Source organism: Dermochelys coriacea, chromosome 8 (genome assembly GCF_009764565.3).
Source record: "Dermochelys coriacea isolate rDerCor1 chromosome 8, rDerCor1.pri.v4, whole genome shotgun sequence".
NCBI classification, from domain to species: domain Eukaryota; kingdom Metazoa; phylum Chordata; order Testudines; family Dermochelyidae; genus Dermochelys; species Dermochelys coriacea.
Window position 1 is genome coordinate 66159855 of NC_050075.1, and position 20737 is coordinate 66180591.

Consider the following 20737-nt stretch of genomic DNA (forward strand, 5'->3'; position numbering starts at 1 on the left):
GAAAGCATTCTCCACACCTCATCCCTCTCAGATTTTGGAAGACACTTCAGATTCTTAAACCTTGGGTCGAGTGCTGTATCTATCCTTAGAAATCTCACATTGATACCTTCTTTGCATTTTGTCAACTCTGCCGTGAGTGCGTTCTTAAAATGAACATGCGCTGGGTCATCATCCAAGACTGCTATAACATGAAATATATGGCAGAATGTGGGTAAAACAGAACAGGAGACATACAATTCTCCCCCAAGGAGTTCAGTCACAAATTTGATTAATGCATTTTTTTTTTAAAATGAGCATCATCAGCATGGACGCATGTCCTCTGAAATGGTGGTGGAAGCATGAAGTGACATATGAATATTTAGCACATCTGGCATGTAAATGCCTTGGAACGCCGGCTACAAAAGTGCCCTGTTCTCACTTTCAGGTGACATTGTAAATAAGTCAGCAGTATCTCCTGTAAATGTAAACAAACCTGTTTGCCTTAGCAACTGGCTGAACAAGAAGTAGGACTGAGTGGACTTATAGGTGCTAACATTTTACATTGTTTTGTTTTTGAGTGCAGTTATGTAACAAAAAAAATCTAAATGTGTAAATTACACTTTCACAATAAAAAATGGACTACAGTATTTGTATGAGGTGAATTGAAAAATACTATTTTATCACTTTTACAGTACAAATATTTGTAATCAAAATATAAAATGAGTACTGTACACTTTGTATTCTGTGTTGTAAAAGAAATCAATATATTTGAAAATGTAGAAAAACATACAAAAATATTTAATAAATTTTAATTGGTGTTCTATTGTTTAACATTGTAATTAATTGTGATTAATTTTTTTAATTGCAGTTAATTCTTTTGAGTTCATTGCGTGAGTTAACTGTGATTAATTGACAGGTCTAGTTACTATAAAAATTCAGGAGCTAATCTTTACTGCTAAGGGTCTAGACTCATTGTGTAGAGCAAGGGTTCCCAACCTACAGCCCACCAGAGAATTTCATAAGGCCCGCAGCCTGCTTCAACACAATACACTAACAGCAGATTCATTAGAGTTTTGTGTTCTTCACTGTTTTTTTCCCCATTTTCTGTAATTCTGATATACATTTTATGCACTGATTTCTTTGTTTTTAAATAGACAATGCTATACATAGAAACAACCCATCTAAATGCATATAAAACAAGCTGAACTTAAAATATATATCAGTACAGGTGACTATAAAGCTGATTAAAATATGTAAAATCTGTTTGACCCACACAAGGTTGTGGCTTAGATTTATATGGCCCTCCCGTGTAATGAGGTTGGGCACCACTGATGTAAAACACGCAAATTCAAGTCAAAGGTTAAGTCATCAGTTTTTATTTCCTACACATGCCATAAAAAAAAAATCTTCTTCAAGGGACTCTTTCACACAATAGTTCTTACCTTAACAGTTTGTTTCAGACGATGAAGTTGGGGTGGCAGTGGTAAACCTCCTACAAGAAGAACTGTTCTCATGTTTGGCAGACCAATCATCAACTCTTTAGCTTGTCTCTCTATCTGAATGGCTAACTCTCTCGTTGGTGTCAGAATAAGTGCAGACGGAGTTTTAGTCTAAAAAGGAAAAAAAAAATACTTCTATTCACCATCGAATTTTCATTCTTTGGTAAAACCTAACATAAATCTTTCTATAGAGACATAGTTATGTAATGCAGTCATTTTGATTAATTAGCTAGTAAACAACCTACTAAAACCATTCATGGAGCCAACTCTAATATTCAACTGAAAGATAAATGATTCTAATTGACATTTAGGTCTCTTTACACTGCTCTGGCAGTGACTGCAATGTAATGTATACCAACTTCAAAGCTCCTTTACACGCCAGAGCAGTGTAAAAAGCCTTTAGAGTATGCCTTCACAGCAAAGAATAACCTGCGGCTGGACTGTGTCAGCCAAGTCAGGCTTGAGGGGTTTGGGCTGCAGGGTTGTTTCACTGCTGTGTAGACTTCTTGGTTTGGGCTGGAGCCCAGGCTCTAGGACCCTGCAAAGTGTGGCGGTTCCAGAGCTCAGGGGGGTGAGAATCTGTCAAGACTCCAATCTCCGCAACCCTATGAACTGACATGATGGCTAGTAAAAAAGACAGTCTTCATAGATAAATGGAGCAGAGAGTTGGTTGCCATAGGTTCAGACAGAAGTCTCATAAAGGTAACCGAGTACCAAACTGAGGTTCCAGGTTGGGTTGGGGTCTCTAATCTGAGGGTAGAGATTCCCCAAACCCTTAATAAACCTAGTCAATATCAAGGGAGCAAAAATGGAAAATACTTTTAACGAAGGATGAACGGCTGATATTTGGACCTTAAATCAAACTAACTGATAACCCCAATTTCTTCAGATCCAACAGGTAATGCAGGATGGCAGAGATTCTGGCAGAAAGGAGTGACACCACCACCCATGGAAGAAACTCTTCCATTTCTGCAGGCAAGTAGTACAAGTTGACCTCTTTCTACTATTCAGTAACATCTGTTATACCTCTTGTACCTGTTGTATTTCTATAGAGCAGGAGGATTCTAACTCTGTAAACCATTGAGGAACCACACCCTGAGGCAAGAATACTAGGTTAGGATGAAGCACATGGCCCACACTCAATGAGAGGAGATGAGCTGCGTTTGGACACAGATGAAGCAGATAAGGGTACCAAGCTTGTCTCAGCCATGTCAGCACTATATGGATAACTTTGGCCCTCTCCTGTCTGATTTTGCTCATCACCCTTAGCATCAGCAGTGTTGTGGGAAAGGCATAGAACAGACCCTTCTTACAAGACAGAAAAGAGGTGTCCCCTAAGGACTGATGGCCCAGACCTCTTCTTGAGCAGAGAAGAGGGCACCCTTCCTGTTTTTGGAGGTGGCAAAGAGATCCTCTGAAGTCCCCATTTTTTGAATATGCTGTGGAGAACTTGTGCATTTAGCTACCATTCGTAGTCTTGAGAGCAGTACCAACATCATCAGATGTGTTGTTCTGAATACCTGGGAAACAGACTGCTGAAATTTGGGTCTGAAGATCTATCCACCAGTTCCATAGTTTCATGGCCTTGGCACCCAGGAGGATCCTGTTCCTTCTTGCTCATTGAAACAGAACATGCAAGATACATTGTCCATCATGACCCTCATTGATATACCCCGATGTGGGGCAGGAAATAAAGGTAAGCGTTCCTGACAGCCCTAAGCACCAACAGATTAATGTGGAGGCTGGTTTCTTGAGTTGTTCATCTTCCCTGAGTTGCGAGGATATTGATATCCCAAGAGCGATCAATCTGTTATTAAAGTCATTAATGGAGCTAAGCGACAGAAAGGAATCCCTGAAAAGACATGGAGTTGATCCTTCCACCAGTGTAGGGAGTTCCTCTCCTGTCTGTCCAATGTGTCTGACTGGAGAATGGATCATTCTGAGCTAACCCCGGAAGCAATGGAGGTGTAGCCCTGCATGATTGGTCAAAGGTACAAGTTGCCATGTGCCCCAGGAGCTGTTCCTTATTGTAGTTTGAGGGCTACACTGAATTGCCCATACCAGAACTGCCGAAGTTACAAATCTGTCTAAGGAAAGGTAGTCCCTGGCTGCCAACAAGTCCAAATACACCCCTATAAACTTTATCTTCTGTACAGGAGTTAAAGTGGATTTTTTTATACTCCGTTTCAGGCTAAACTGCAGGGGTTAACATGGGACAGAACAAGGGCTGTCTGAGCGGAAGACAGCACTGCTTCATAGGAGCTGCCCTTGAGTAATCAGTCATCGAGATATGGAATAACTATAATTGCTTCTTGTCAGGGGGTAAGTCACCACTGCTCTTCTGTCCAGAGATCCAGTGTCTTTGTCTTACAGGGTAGACTTTGAGAAGTACCGTTTATCATGCTCATTTGCTCCCCCCACATCACCACCAGGGAGTTAGGTGGAGCAGGGAAGCACAAAAGGTCAGAATCCTTAAGGAGAACATGATACTTGTTATCTGCCTGTTTAGATGTGGTCTGAACAGTGGAAGGTATCTGCCATACAGTCTTAGATGGATGTAGAAGTATCTCGTTAATGGGTAACGCCCCCCTGGAGGTTGTTGCGGACGATAGGATATCCAACACTTTGTGCTGTGAATCCTTGACTTCAAGAGAAATTTGCTACCCACTTTATGACTTCTGAAATTGCTGAAAATCTCTGGCAATGGATGGTGGTGGAGGTATAACCACCTCATCCAGAGAAGATGATGAAATAAGTGTTTGAAGAGTGGCCTCTTTATCTGCCCTGGCTTCCTGGTCTCCAAACATCTCTTTGTGTGTGCGGAGGGGGTTCATTGGGGAGGAGAACTGTGCAACTCTAGCCTCCCTATGAGACAGTATAGGTGGTCTGGCAAATTGCTGCCAATAAGCATCCCAGGGGTCCCAGTGTGGCCACTACGGGAGCCCATATGGAAGTTGGAATCAACCCTACATGCCACTCCATCACCCTTGATAATGAGAAGAATCTTCCCTGTGACTGTCAGGGGAGGGAGAGGAGAAAAACAATCCTCTTACTTCTTAACTAACTAACTATAACTATACTAATTAATCAATCAACTATAGAAAAATAGAAAAGACGAAGCATGCTTGAGACAGACACACTAAGGATCCCTCTCAGGCTGAGACGGTTGAGAAGGAACTGAAGGGCAGTTTGTTCGTACTCACCTATATGGACTTAGTGTCCAACATAAGGAGGCATGATGCACATGAAAGCACATTACTAACTGAAAATCTTTGATTGAGAGGCACATGCACCGCTCAAGTGGAGCACCGATAATGATACTACTCAAAGAACTATAGTGATTCTACTGCATTTTGGATCATCCAACCCTAAACTGCCACCAATTACTTGGAAAAGTAAAGCCATTTCCCTCCCACCCATAATAGCCAATAATTATCCTAAAAATTAATAAGTTATAGAGACAAACTAAAGTTTTTCAGATGTCACCAGGATATAAATAAGTCATAGTGTATTTAAGGGGGGGGGGAGAAGAGACCCTCCTAAATTAGAGACACTTTGATTTAAACCCACCAAAAAAAATTTCAATGTTCAAATGAGAATCTGGACTGAAAAGTCACCAAACTGTATCCTGAAACTGAAGTACAGGATAGTATGCAAGATCACCAATTGCTTGAAAACTTGCAATATGAAATGTAAGCATTCATGTTAGTCTCTTTTTCCTTACTTCAAATGGTATTGGAGTTAAGTTTTAAAATATGTACTGATGGGCCCCTTTTGTGAGGTTGTGGGGAGCAATCAGCACAGAAATAACTTTACCTACCCTTTGAAAATTATTTTACCCTCTGAATTCCTCTGGATATTTGCTGGTTGGCTGAAGACATCACAGCCTGAATTCATCTGTGAAATCACACGAATACCAGGAATGTCTTTACAGCCCTCATAGTATTTGTGATGTCACAGAATGATGCATGCTGGGACATTAGCAACTAACTCCTAAGTTACTGGGAAAACTACATAATTATTGGGAGAAAAAACACCAAATGTCCTTTCAATAGGTTACTTTTTGTGAACAAAATGAAACTGCAAGTACACTAATGTCAATTAACAGACTATATTTCCTGCCCACCCAACTAGAAAATATTCGTAGTATTAAGGGGAAAAGCTCTTTAAAAAAAAATAAAATAAACTACTGAGCTTCAATACAAATCACTGCCATTTTTAATTACATTAAGCTTCTCAGCTCTTTCTGAATATATACATAAACTTTAATTACCTCTTCTAAGGCTTTAATAATAACTGGAAGCAGGAAGGCTGCAGTTTTTCCTGAGCCTGTGTCTGCACTGGCCACGATATCCCTTCCCAAAAGTCCAACAGGAATCATCTGCATCTGGACAGGGGTTGGAACTTCATAGCCTGAATTCTTCAAATTATAGTTTAAAGTTTCAGGGAAACCACAGTGTTCAAACTCTATAATAGGTCTTGTAACTCCTTCGCCCTGGACAACAATGCCTAACTGTAATTTAAGATTCTTGATCTGGTCATCTTGCAGGCTTAAAATAAAGGAATGTTCTTTATAGGTATAAAGCATAACAGGCAAAAGAGTTTCTGGTTTTGATTCTACTTTCACAAGACTGTCAGAGTTTAACCCTTCTTCCTTTTCTTTAACTTGTAAAAGATGTTTGGCTTTGCATTCTAAACTACAAACATCTTCATCTGTTTTATCACAAATATATTCACCATAACGACCACAAACAACACACACAGGTTCTCCAGGTTCTGCCCAGCGCTGGGATTTGCTGAAAGATTTAATGGGTTCGTCTACAGAGGAGCTGTCTTCATCAACATTTTGGTTGTCACTTCCCAAAGATTCATCAGCAAAGGGGAAGTCTGAATCTGGAAAAGTGTGTCGCTCTGTGCATTCTTGTACTGCTTTATATAAATTACAGCCTGAAGCAGAAGTGTCTTTTATAGCTGGCTTAACATCTCTGAAGCCTGTGTCCTCCACTAATGAGGGTTCTCCAGAAGACAACTTTTTTATTTTTGCTGTACAGCTTAGGTTATCATCAGCATTCCTCTTGACTTTAAGAGACCTTGGAACAAACATGCTTCAATATTCTGTGAAGAAAATAATTACAATTATTAAAAGGTATTTTAATGTGGCCTTGGGGAAAAGCTGCAGAGAGGAGCCAGCCAGAGACTCCAGCTGGTAGCCAAAGCAGGGACTATTGCACTGCAGCAAGGGGTAAAATAGGGTCCAGCCAGTCACCCCTCCCCCAGCACACAGAAGTGTGGAGGGGAGACCCCTGACCCCAACTCCAGGGGTGTTAGGTCCCCCATGTGCCTACCCCACCATGTGGCCTTGGAGAAAAAGTACAGAGAGCAGCCAACCCAAGATTCCAGCCAATAGAAGTAGCAGCCAAAGCATGGACTTTTAGACAATCAGTGATTTTTCTGCAGTTTTGACTGGACTTTCTCTGCCCTGGGCTGATTGGCTGTTTGCTCCAACCCTCTCTCTCACCTTCCTTCCTATTCTGTTCACCTCAGTTTCACTCAACACCTGGGCCTCTTACACTCTTGAGCCCTGTCCTGTCTTCCACTTCCCTTTTCTTTCCATTTAGCTTATCCCATCCTAAGTAAATCCACGCAAAAGATGTGTGTGTGTGTGTATGTGTATATATGTTTTCACATTGTTCACGCCGTTTATTATACCTCTTCCCCACCTTTGTCTATTTCGGGTCAGTCTTGTCTATGTAGATTGTATGCTCTTCAGAGAGGAGACTTTGTATTGCACAATGGGGCCCCACTCTTGGTTGGTCCTTAGGCTCCACTATAATAAACATGATTAATAATAATCATGCAGGAACCCAGCATGCTTGGGGAAGAGGGAAGCTTGCCTGCCCTGCAAGAAAAGAGCGGTGAGCAGAGGGCGGAGAAGAGCAGGCCGGGCAGGGCAGGATTTTTAATGGCATGCTGCTGTCTGCAGGGGTAGGCAGACAGCAGCGTGCCATTCAAAATTGGCTCGCGTGCCATCTTGTGCCATAGGTCGCTGACCCCTGGTTTATACCCGTCAGCCTCATGGTATCATCTAGGCTTTCACTCAGGGTGTCTTTGATTTAAATCACTAGTCAGAAAGACTCGATTTAATCATGGATTTCTACATAAAAGTGCATTTCTGTTGGTTATTATAACCTTAATACACATTCTTCACAATTCAGAAACAAATGTAGGTTTCATTTTTAGAAGCTACACACTATATATTTTTAAATGATTATTTTTTTAAACTTTTCAGATGAGTTTTACAGCTTTATCAGAAAAGGAATGATTGTCTGGTTATTTCATTTACCAAAGGTAATTGAAGCAGATATTTATGAAGTCACTGAGAGGTGAACTATCTCCAATTCAACAGGTCAATCATTAATATTTGAAGGATTTTCTTGTCATGCTGTATTAGGAGGAAAACATCACCAAACATTTAATTTGTTTTATTTAACTAAAACAACAACATTATGTATTCTGGAGTTTTTTTTTCAAAAGCCAACATAATATTTAAACAAAACAAGCATATGAATTTTTGAATTTAGTTAAACATTCACGTTTTTGAAAATCAGGTTTGTTTTTGTTAAAATTGTTTTGAACTAAAATAGTTAAATGAACTATTAAAAAAAATTTAAATCGACTATATCAGCCAGGTCAACATGAGAAACTTAAAATATTGGTTTCTGCAGCTAACTCAGTCGCCTTCACCTTCATTTTCCTGTTTATTCATAATCTGGAAAAGAAAAAAGAGCTTTCCTGCTTTTTCAGGTCCCAAACTATTTCTCCACTTGGAATGAATTAGTCCAAAGGAAGAATATATTCTTTCTACACCAGCAAAAGAAGCTACTGCTGTTAAAAGTGAGATTATCACTTCAACAGTCTCTGAATACAAGGGCTTAAGTGACTTCCACCAGTTCACTGGTGTGATTTTCTTTAAATCATCATCAGCAAACATTTATTTCTTGAATAGTTCTTATTCCCAAGCTGGGTCTCTTTTACAGCCTGCTGCCATTATAGGTTTTCCCTTCTAGTGAGAGAATGGTATGGTAGATCTCAAATCAATGAAGGCTACACTCAGAAAGACTTAAAGACTTCTGCAAAATGCTGCTCAGTTTCACTTTTGTTTCTACTGCCTGTCCCTCCCTTCTCACATTTATCTCCAGACTTCTTCTCCTTGTCCAGATCTATTCCGCCCCCAACAACCTTCCATTCATTGAACTTTTTGAAACTTTGCACTTTTAGAGAGAGGTAAGAGATTGACTCTGCGTACACAAATTTGCAGAGGGACAATAGGGTTGAAGTCTGTTATTTCTCACCTCTATATATTATTTATTTAAACACAATTTTGCTGTTAACAAGCATGTTATCTCTGGAGACACAAATCCACAGTTTGAGAACTGTAAAATTAAGCATCTTCTAGACTGAGCACTGAGTCCCATTGGGTAGGCAGAAAAATTAACCTAAACAATCTATACAGAAGCCCCTGGAACTCCATAATATTGGGTCCCTAATCCATGAACTACTGGAACTCATTTACAAAACTTTCTTAAATATTACATGAATATATTGTCTCATACTATAGAATTAGACTTTACAATCCCTATTCCTTGATGAGATATCTTTGAACTATAATGTATCTTAATTAAAACTATCTTTAGACATGTTTTTCCCCTCAAAAAGCATTTTATCAAAAAAAAATCCGATTTTTTTTGTTTATTTTTAAAAATCATTTATTTTTATTCACCCTGCTTTCACTGTTGAACTTTTCATCTTAAATGTAGTATCACTTCTTGTTTCAGCTATCCTGCCATCTTCTTACTTATTCCTTCCAAAGCCTGACCACATACATGTCGAGGTCTAAGTTCCTTCTAAGCTGTGTGGCCATGCAGCAGGCTATCAAGGGCCACGCAGGCAGGGAGAGGCGCCTCTCCCCCAGCCCCAGCCCCGGGGCTGCCATGGCAGGGAGAGGCACTCTCCACCAGTACCACGCTGCTGCGGCGAGAGAGGGCTGGGGGGAGTCCTCTCTCCCCACCGCAGCCCCAGGGAAGCCTACAACCCAACCTTCTCATCCCTAGCCCCACCCCCAGCCAGAGCCCTCATCCCCCTGCACCCCAACCCCTTGCCCCAGCCCTGAGCCCCCTCCTGCACCCCAAACCGCTCATCCTCAGCCCCATCCCGAGCCAGACCCCTCTCTCCCCCACACCATAACTTTCTGCCCTAGCCCTGAGCCTCCACCCGCACCCCAAACCCTTCATCCCCAGCCCCAACCCAAAGCCTGCACCCCCCAGCCAGAGCCCTCATTCTCCCCACATCCCAACCCTCTGCCCTAGCCCTGAGCCCCCCCACGAATCTCTCAGCCCCATCCCCATGACACCTCACCTCCTTATTGGTGAACATAACAAAATTCATTCCACATATGGATATAAAAAATTAGAGGGAACATTGGTCGAGGTGCCCACCATGAATCTCACACATTTCATCTCATATGTCACCTTCATACTCATATTCTCCCCTTCAATCTCTATCTCATGTTTCCACCTTCTATTACCTCATTTTCTTCCCATCTCCTCTTTATATCCTCTCTCCAGCCTCCTTCAGCCTTCCTACATAGCCCACATAACCCTTCAAAATCATTTACTAATTTTAGCTCTTAATGTGTGGAAAAAAAATTAAATAAAAAGTATCCCACACTCGTTGAGATTCATGTACAAGACCAACAAAATAATACAGTAAGTTGTGGTTAACCTCATCCTACCTTCCCTGACCTTCCCCACCCCACTAGTTCTTGCCTTCCAATTTGTGCTGTGCTTAGCCCCAATCCTGCATATACATCTGACTGACTAGGTCGTTACCCACCACCTCACTGCCCTTAAGTCCCAGTCACTTCAACTAGACTTCACATGGATCCCTTTGCAGGACACAGGGCTCAAATTGCAAGTTTCCTGGAGAAAGAATTGTGTTTCTTACGCATCTGTAAAGCGCCTAGTATACTTTGAGTGCTGCATAAGTAAAAATATATTTCTGGGATACAAAATAGTTTTGTTGTACAGTAGCACAGGTATACTGTTGGTTAAATTGAGACAACTTTGTGAATATTATATTAATAACTAAAAAAATAAAAACTTAACAGGAAATGAGACATCACCCAGGTGTAACTTTAACACATGGTTAACACAGTTGTCCAGTACAATGTCTACGGAAAATAATCATCATCAGGAAGGCAAATTCCAAAAGGAACACAGACACCTTGCAAATCGAGTGCCACCCAGACTGATCTCTGGCAAGGTGCTTAAAGTAGTCTGATTATATATTCAGTTTATCTCTGTGATCCTCCTGAGGGGTACCAAGGGTTGTGAGACATCACACCACAACCTGCGTGCAGCAGTCTTGTCTGTGCCTGCTGTGGATCAGCTCCATGAAGCCACCAGCTTCTAACAACACAAGCACTACTTTCTAGGCCCTACTCCCCACTGTACAGGTTAGTGATAAATTCAAACCAACCCGAGCCCTACAGGTATTCCCTGTAGCATCCAGTTCCTTATCCACTGAACACTCACAGAAATACCAGACCTGCTGTTCCAAAAGGAACCGTATATAACAGCTCGTTAGATTCAGCTCAGGACCACCACTTTGCTTGCCACCACAGCACTTAGGTATATTTATAGTGAAAACAAGGATAAGTTTCTTATCAAAGAATAGAGCTTCAACTGATAGTGAATAAAAATATTAGAAACAAATGGTTAAATATAAAACAAAATCATAATACACTTTCTAGAAACCAAATTTAACCAACAGGTTAACCTCCTCTCTAAAGAAGTTTATCTCACTGAAAGTTCTCTCACCCATCCAGCATTTTCAATCAAGACTGGTTGAGAATGCTTTGTCATGAAGCAACCTCACTGTCCATTTTCTTTCTTACTGAAGTGTGATAGACTGTCTTCTTTGTCCCTCAAACAGAGAAAACCTTCATGTGCACCTCAAGATAGGGAACTCCGTCCTCCTCCCACACTCACTCCCCCCCCCATCCTCTTGGTTTCTTCCTTTGAAGTTCCCATAATATTTCATTTGCATTTGATTCTGACTGGTGAGTGGCAACTCCTTGTGAGCTATGCAATACTTAATGTACATTTTGTGACGGGGCAATGCCAGATGGCTATAGAAAAGTAGCGGGAGATAGATATATTAGCTCCAGGCTAAACAAATCCCTGGTACCAGGTTAAGTGAAACAGAAGCTGCTCCAGGTCAATTAAGACACCTGGGGCCAATTAAGAACTTTCCAGAAGGCAGGGAGAAGGTTAAACATTGATTGGGACACCTGAAGCCAATCAGGGGCTGGCTGAAACTAGTTAAAAGCCTCCCAGTCACTCAGGTGAGTGTGCATGTCAGGAGCTGTGGAAAAAAGTTGTGCTGTTGGAGAGGCTGAGTAGTGTACACCATATCAGGCACAAGGAAGCAGGCCCTGAGGTAAGGGTGAAGTGGAGCTTGAGGAAGTGAGGGCTGCTGTGAGGGAAGTAGCTCAGGGAATTAGCTCAGGGAATTGTACATGTCATGTTTCTAAAAGGTCAGCTACCATAGCTGATACTATTAGGGTCCCTGGGCTGGAGCCCGGAGAAAAGGGTGGGCCTGAACTTCCCCCCCCACCTTTGCCCCCTGTTTAATCACTGAGACAACAGAGATTGTGCAAGGAAGGATAACTTCTCCTCGCCTCCCTCACGGGCTTATGATGAAAATGGCTCAGTAGACTGTGACCCTTGTCCCTAGAGAAAGAAGGGTTACATGGAGGGTCACAGTAAGCCTCTGAGGCTAGCGAAATCTGCCAGAAAACACAGGACCCACGGAGGCAAGGACAGAGCTTGTCACAATTTAAACCACCAGATAGATAAACATTTCTTGTCTGACAGAAAACCTGTTTTTCACCTTTGCTGGTGACCAGTACCTAGATAGAGACATTAAGAACTTCAGTGTATATATACACAAACTCCTTACATAGTTTCTATAAATACATTTCACAATAATATTGATGACCAGAGTGATACAGGATTTTATTAGAGATATGACATGACACTCTTCTGGTGAGCTAGAATGTAAATACCTGACTCAGGAGATTCCTGTAACCCAATACAGTTGTGCCCGTTGCCAGTTGGCTCTAAGAGAGAGACTCCTGGGTCACAAGCCCATCACTGACAATCTTGTCACTCCACCAAAGTTTTTGGTGCCCATGTGCTCGCTGCCCATGTAGCGGCATTCCTTGGTACACAAGCTTTGGAATTTATTGGTCTTCCTCTCTGAACTTCTCTTGCTCCTCAATATGGAGCAGCTGACTAAAGAAGAGAACCAAAAACATCAATCTGGTGTTCTTCAACTTTCCTCAGTTCCATAGAGCTTTGCAGCAAGAGATGGGTCCCATCTCTATAGAAGTTCAGTAAGGCTGTATTCTGTCACCATTATTGTCCAAGATTGTCACTGACGGGTTGATGGATAAGCTTGAGAAGACAACTATCGGTAGCACTGAGCTGAACATTCTGCTTCAAGATGCTGAATATGCCAATGACATTGTCTTGTTAGCTTGACTCAGTTTGGTGAATCACACTGCAGCTGATCACTGATCTGGTTAAACAAGCAGCAGCATACATTGGCCTGGTTAGAAGCAGAGATAAAACTAAGTTCCTGGCCATTACCATCAGTCTCCAGCTCCATATTACATCCAGCTCAATACTAACATATCTGGATGGGACATGAAAGTGGTGGGCAGTGCTGGAGACGGTACTGGAGGATGCTCAAAAGATGTGGATGTCCATATATCAGCAGCTGTAATGTTTTGAGGCTTTCAGTAGCCTCTGTCACGATATCATGACATCAAGCTTGTCTATGGAAAAGATCAGCTACAAAAATAGGAACAAACTTGCAAGTTTTTAAATTGATACCATGCAAAAATATAACTGAAAATAAGAATCATGTTATAGAATTATAGGCAGTGCCCCCAAAGTTAACATTACTTAACACTTTCCATATAAGATCATTTTCAGTTGCTTATCACTGTGCCAAATGTTAAGTGTTTGCGCTGAAATATTCTACTCCAGGTGTCTATCTCAAACAATTTTTTTTGGAAAGTTTCAGCAAAAACAGTTCAATTGTTTCTAAGACCAAGGTTTGTAAGTTGTTTTATCATCAGTTGCTAAAAATTTGTTCAGCCATTTCCCTGAAAAGCTGTAGAGCAGGGGTGGCTAACCTAAGCCTGAGAAGGAGCCAGAATTTACCTATGTAGTTTGACAAAGAGCCAAAGTAATACATCAGCAGCCCCCCGATTAGCTCCCCCCACTCCTGCTCCCAGCACCTCCCACCTACTGGCAGCCCTGCTGATCAACACCTCCCGATCAGCTGTTTTGTGGCAGGCAGGAGGTGGGGGGGAGGAGCGAGGGCACTGCAGGCTCAGGGAGGGGGCGGGAAGGAATGGATGGGGGCCAGGGCCTGTGGCAGAACCAGGGGTTTAGCAGTGAGCACCCCCGGCACATTGGAAAGTTAGCACCTGTAGCTCCAGCCCTGGAGTCAGTGCCTATACAAGGAGCCACATATTAACTTCTGAAGAGCCACCCCTGCTGTAGGGCCTCCATGCTTTAGAGCAGAGACTTGAAACTTGGCAGGGAGGTCCACCTGCAGCCATCAAGGAAACTCTTTGCTGTCCTGTGAAAATCTACACAAGTTTGGCCAAACTATAAGCCTCTGAAAATTGTCATTTTGTATTACTCAGTAGAGGCTTGTTAATGGCCCTATGGCAAAAAAAAAAAAACCAGCATGTGGTCTTGTAAGTTAAAGACTACATCAAAATGCATACACACAAGGAAGCTCAATTAAGGTTGCATGGGTATTCTGTCATTCCAAACTTTTCAGTGTTTGACTTTGTAACCTCAGCATTATTTTAGGGGAGATTTTTGGTATGTAATTTTATTTTAAAATTCAGACTCTCTGTATACGTGAAATGCAAAGCAAACTGATATCTGAATTCAGTACCAAGCTGGGAGGGGTTGCAAATGCTTTTGGAGGATACGATTAAAATTCAGAATGATCTGGACAAATGGTGGAGAAAGGTTCTGAAGTAAATAGGATGAAATGCAATAAGAATAAATGCAAAGTACTCCACTTAGAAAGGAACAATCAGTTGCACACATATAAAATGGGAAATGAATGCCTAGGAAGGAGTACTGCGGAAAGGGATCTAGGAGTCATAATGCATCACAAGCTAAATATGAGTCAACAGTGTAATACTGTTGCCCCCCCCCCCCAAAAGCAAACATCATTCTGGGATGTATTAGGCAGGAGTGTTACAAGCAAGTCAAGAAGTAATTCAGGGGTTCTCAAACTGGCGGTCTGGACCCCTTGGGACTCATGAGGTTATTACATGGGGGGGGGTGTTGCAAGCTGTCAGCCTCCATCCCAAACCCTACTTTGCCTCCAGAATTTATAATGGTGTTAAATACGTAAAGAAGTGTTTTTAATTTAAAAGGGGGAGTCACACACTGAGGCTTACTATGTGAAAGAGGTCACCAGTGCAACAGTTTGAGAACCACTGAAGTAATTCTTCCACTCTACTCTGCGCTGATTAGGCCTCAGCTGGAACATTGTGTCCAGTCTGGGCACCACATTTCAGGAAAGATGTGGACAAATTGGAGCAAGTCCAGAGAAGAGCAACAAAAATGATTAAAGGTCTAGAAAATGTCCTATGAGGAAAAACTGAAAAATATGGGTACGTTTAGTCTGGAGAAGAAAAAACAGAGGACATAAAAGGTCATTACAAGGAGGAGGGAGAAAAACTGTTCTCCTTAACCTCAGAGGATAGGACAAGAAGCAATGGGCTTAAATTGCAGCAAGAATGATTTAGGTTGGACTTTAGGAAAAATTTCCTATCTGTCTGGGTAGTTGAGCACTGGCATAAATTGCCTAGGGAGGTTGTAGAATCTCTGTCATTGGAGATTTCTAAGAGCAGGTTAGACAAACACCTGCCAGGGATGGTCTAGGTAATACTTAGTCTTGCCTTGAGTGTAGGGGACTGGTCTAGAAGACCTCTCAACCCTTCCAGTCCTACAATTCTATTCTCTCCACACTCCTTTTATAACATTTTCTTATTGTAAAAATATTTTGCATATATGTAGACTCTCTTGTCCACATATTTCAAAGCATTTTCAAAACATTAAGTAAACCTTACAATACCCACATAAAGCAAAACACTATTATCTGAATTTTACATATAGGGAAATGTATGCACCAATAGTTTAAGTAGAAAGGTCAGTCATTCAGTGAATCAGAACTCATGATTACTAGATATTTACTCACATTTAAACAACCCTTCTTTCCCACTGTAAAATTCCTTTAGAACAGCATTAGGATAATATCCAAGGAGTGCACTGATATTTTCAGTAGTTTATAATGGTATATAGCACTGGTCAAAATTTTTCAGTCAAAATTGTTTTTCAGTTGAAAGTTGGATTTTTCAACCCAAAGACATTTTTCATGAAGTGTCTGCTTTCTGTAGAAACTTTAAATTTTTTGTCAAAAAAATAAACATCCAAATCAAAATATTTGGATATTTTTGTATCTCCTGCTGTTGTGCCTCTGGGAGCTGTAGTTCAGTTTCCTCATATCTACATTCTCCTCTAAGGGCTGGGCTCCCCACTCAAACTGCATCTCCCAGCTGTGCACAACAGTGAGGAGCTTAAAAATATAAACCCTAAACATGCCCACCCAGAAGACTAGGAAAAAATAACATTTGCATTTTTTTATTAATCTCATAGATTTTTGGGGCCTTACTCATTATCTTTGAGTACTTGCAGCAAGTATGTTAAACATCACTAACAACAAATGTTTGTGATGTGGAACACCAGGCTGTCCTGTCTACACTAGAATTTACAATTGTGTTAAAATACAACTAAAAATGCAAATGAAAGACTTCGGCCATGTCTACCTGAGGGGTGCTTTGCCCATAGAGATTTTGTATAATTAGGGCCCTACCAAATTCATGGCAGTGAAAAAACACATCATAAACTGTGAAATCTGATCTCCCCCGTGAAATCTGGCATGCAGCTGTGGGCTCCTAACCTGCCCAGGACTCCAAGGCTTGTCTACACTACTGCACAGGGTCTATCTAAGATATGCAACTTCAGCTATGTGAATAGTGTAGCTGAAGTCAATGTACTTTGATCTACTTACTGCGGTGTCTTCACTGGGGTAAGTCGACAGCTGACACTCTCTCATTGACTCCGCTTGTGCTTCTTGTTCTGGTGGAGTACTGGAGTCGACTGGAGAGCGCTCAGGGGTTGATTTATTGCATCAACGCGATAAATCGATCCCTACTGGATCAATCACTGCCCACTGATCCAGTGGGTGGTGTAGACAAACCCCTGTTCCCAGCTGGGGATGTGGAAGCATGAGACTTCCTCTTCCCGCTGCAGGTGCTGCTCCCAGAGTGGGTCAGACCCACCTCTGTTATCTCCCCCAACTGCACGAAGGTTGGGCAGCTCCAGCTGTTACTTCCCTGCACAGAGATGCTGCCGCTCCAGCTATCTCACACATACACACACCCCGTGGAGAGGCTGCGGTGCCAGCTGTCACACACACCTTCCAGTGCACAGAGGCTACACCTCCAGCTATCAGCCCCCTTCTTGGGCAGCAGACTTCCAGGAAAACGCATACACATATCCCATACCCTGCGACCCTCACTTCTGCACTGCTGCTGGTGGAGACACTGGCTTTACAGCTGGGCACCTGGCCAGCAGCCTTCCTCTCTGGCTGCCCAGAGCTGAAGGCAGCACACTATCAGCAGCAGGGAGGAAGTAAGGGTGGCAATTCCATGACACCCCCGCCCACCCCCTGCATGAGCGCGCGTGCACACACACACACACAAAATAGCCTTGCAACCATCCCACCCTGACGGCCTTTTAGGTCAGGACCCCAAAAGTTACAATACTGAAATTTCAAGTGTAAATATCTGAAAACATGAAATTGACTAATTTAAAAAATCCCTGGGCAGTGAACCTGACCAAAACGGACAGTGAATTTGGAATGATCCTAAACTAGAGTGACAAAGTGGTCCTCGCACAGGCAACTTCACCTGGTAAAACCGAGCTTCTGCCAACCATCCCGTATCCCACACACTCCAAAATAAACCTACCGTGAGGCTTATGACAGCATACCAATGTCAGCCAGGGATCACGCCCCCGGCCTAGCTACGCCAACAGAAGTTGTTTGCTGTGGAGACACGGTTCTGGACACAGATGGTGGGGTGGGGCAGCGCAGCTAGAAGCTGGGGCTTGATGTACACTAGTAACTCGCCGGTCTAGATAAATCACTTATGGGGCTTGGGGGGTTTTTTTGCGACACTTCTATACCGGCCAAAGCCCTAGCGCGGGTGCCGTGACAATGGCAAAGAAGCCCCCTGCCGAACCGCTACTCTGGCCAGGGAGCGAACCCAGAAGCGCTCGCTTGCTGTGTAGCCATGGGGCAAACCCCGGCTGGGGGGGGCAAGGCCTTAGCCCAGCCCTACGTTCTCCCCGGGGACACAGGAGGGGTCTGAGCCCGCTCAGCCATCCCGCCTCTCCAGGGCCAACCGGCGCAGGGTCTCGTTCACACCGCTCCCCACGGCAAGGTGGACGCAGCCCCCGCCCAGGGGACCCCGTACTGCAGGGCTTGGGCTGCCCGGTGCAGACACTCACTCACCCGCCCGTCCCCCGGCGCGGCGCAGCTCCCCGCCGCCTGCCTCGCTGCGGACGGGACTGACAGCCCCGCCGGCGCCGCTGCTTTGGAGCCAGCGCGCTCCTGAGGCGAGGACTTGCTGGGTAACGTAATTTACTGGTACCTCCCCGCCACGCGCCTCGACACCGGCCCAAACTTCCCTTAGAAAATGGCGACACCACAAGCAGCGAGAAAATCGAGCGGCGAGCGACCAAGCTAGGCTGGCTCTCGACCCCCGGTGCGTGCGGGGACGGCAACCAGAGTGCGTGCGCTGGAGCAGCGAATCACAGGGCGTGAGGAGTAGGGTGACGTGGGCGGGAAAGGAGAGAATGGGGGTGGAGAGGGACCATACCGAATGGGGCGGGGGGAGAGGAGGGAGAACCTGACAGGGCCTGAGGACAGAGGGTGACGGCGAAGCGGGGCGGAGCAGGCAGCAAAGCCAAGAGGGGCCAATGTACGGGGGGTTCTGTTGAAAAGCCCCTGGAGGGAAATGCAAGAATCAAATGTCAAAAAGCAGAGCGCTTAGGAAACGGGAGACGGCGACGCCCAACGCCGAGGTCCCCGTCCCAAAAATACCCCAGCAAGGCGATTAAACAGAGACAGCGGGCTCAATGGCAGCACACGGCACAGGAGGGTGGACGGACAGGGGGTGGTTGTAGAGCAGAGCTGCAGTTACAGTGGAGGAGGCAGCTCCCGCAGCCTCAGCCCTTCTTCACAGGCCTTTATAACTTTCTGTAGAATAACTTTCGTTGTGCCTGAAATTTCTCCTGGGCCTCCCATCTTTTCTACAACATTTCACTGATGCTGAATTACTGTTTTGCAAGGTTTCAAAAAAAAAAAAGGGTGGCTGGGTACTTTTTTTTTTTTTTTTTGCTCTGGAATAATTTAAGTGTGACTGAGATTTCACACATGGCATGTGCATGCACTCCTCAGTGAGAAATGCATGCCTTTGCTGAGGGGGAAAGAATGGAATAAAAAAAATGGTATGTGAATAACCAGGTAGCTGTAAAAAGAAAAGGAGTACTTGTGGCACCTTAGAGACTAACCAATTTATTAGAGCATAAGCTTTCGTGAGCTACAGCTCACTTCATCGGATGCATTTGGTGGGGAAAAAAACCAATTTATTAGAGCATAAGCTTTCGTGAGCTACAGCTCACTTCATCGGATGCATTTGGTGGGGAAAAAAAAAAGGGTTTTTTTTTTCCACCAAATGCATCCGATGAAGTGAGCTGTAGCTCACGAAAGCTTATGCTCTAATAAATTGGTTAGTCTCTAAGGTGCCACGAGTACTCCTTTTCTTTTTGCGAATACAGACTAACACGGCTGCTACTCTGAAACCTGTCATTATGTCAGGTAGCTGTAGGCTCCCAAGTGAGTTTGTCACTGAATAAATACAAGGGGGGTGTACCTAGATGACACGTGGTATATATGCAATATGGTATTTTCTATCAATTTTCAGCTTGGAAAAGAGATGATGAAGAGGAGTTATGCTAGAGATCTATGAAATTGTGAATCGTGTGGAAAAAGTGAATAAGGAAGTGTTATTTACCCCTTCACATAACACAAGAACAAGGAGCACCCAATGAAATTAATAGGCATCAGGTTTAAAACAAACAGAAGTACTTCTTCACACAATAGAGTCAACCTATGAAGGCCAAAACTATAACCGGGTTCAAAAAGCAATTAGATAAGTTCATAGGCTCCTAGATAAGAGCATAGGTCCATCAATGGCTATTTGCTCAAATGATCAGAGGTACAACTCCATGCCATGGTGTGTCCCTCTTCTCTGACTGCCAGAAGCTGGGGGTGGACGACAGGATGGATCACTCAATGATTGCCCATTCTGTTCATTCCCTCTGAAGCATCTGGCACTAGCCACTACTGGAAGACAGCATACTGGACTAGATGGACTCCAGGTCTGACCCAGTATGGCTGTTCTTATGAATTATTATCAAAAGCTCTGCTACCATTTCTTGCAATCTAGTTTCGGCAATTCTGCATCTTTTTCTGCAGTGCCCTCCCTGAATGCAGTAATCCAATCCATGCATGGTTAATTATATTAGACTTTTAGAATATAAATTTTCCCAGGAACAGCTTTTCCTCTTTCATTAATTGGATTTGGAAGATCCCTGTGGTCCTGAGGTCAGTAGAGTCATTTGAAGATGCAGTAGTCAAGTTTTGATGCCATGCTAGAACAGCCTGGTGCGGTGACATTCTGTTAAAGGGGTCAGGAACTGCCTAAGCCTATTATACAGTATTCCAGCTTTCTATGTTAACAGACCACTGCAAAATTGGAGATTAACACATTTTCTTAGTATCCATTCATAAAAATTCTCCCTCAAATTTGGGAGTTTCTTTTTAATCCAAGAGGCTATAATATTAAAAAAAGCAAATCAGAAACGTACATGGGTTAAGAAAAAACAGGTTGAGATCTGCTACACCTGCATCCCCATTTTCTACATAAATTTGCATATACAGATTTATATCTTTACTGCAACAGG

General features: G+C 43.2%; 1 protein-coding gene across 14 annotated transcripts in view; it reads right to left on the bottom strand.

Annotated features, from left to right (window-relative positions):
• Positions 1 to 18528, bottom strand: part of DDX59 (DEAD-box helicase 59) — a 39287-nt gene extending 20759 nt beyond the window's left edge. For 3 of the 14 annotated variants that reach the window (XM_043490886.1, XM_043490879.1, XM_043490885.1), the window contains exons 1-3: positions 18355 to 18486; positions 5752 to 6593; positions 1422 to 1589 (exon numbers count right to left, since the gene is read on the bottom strand). In XM_043490886.1, coding sequence (XP_043346821.1) covers positions 1422 to 1589; positions 5752 to 6582 — 999 coding nt within the window. In that variant the 5' untranslated portion in view covers positions 6583 to 6593; positions 18355 to 18486. Of the gene's footprint in view, positions 1 to 1421; positions 1590 to 5751; positions 6594 to 7187; positions 7306 to 7821; positions 7921 to 12606; positions 13152 to 16715; positions 17005 to 17676; positions 17857 to 18221 lie in introns of those variants that run through there. The other 11 variants (XM_043490883.1, XM_038412433.2, XM_043490882.1 and 8 more) reach the window with 11 other exon arrangements.
• Between the last annotated feature and the right edge of the window lie 2209 nt (positions 18529 to 20737).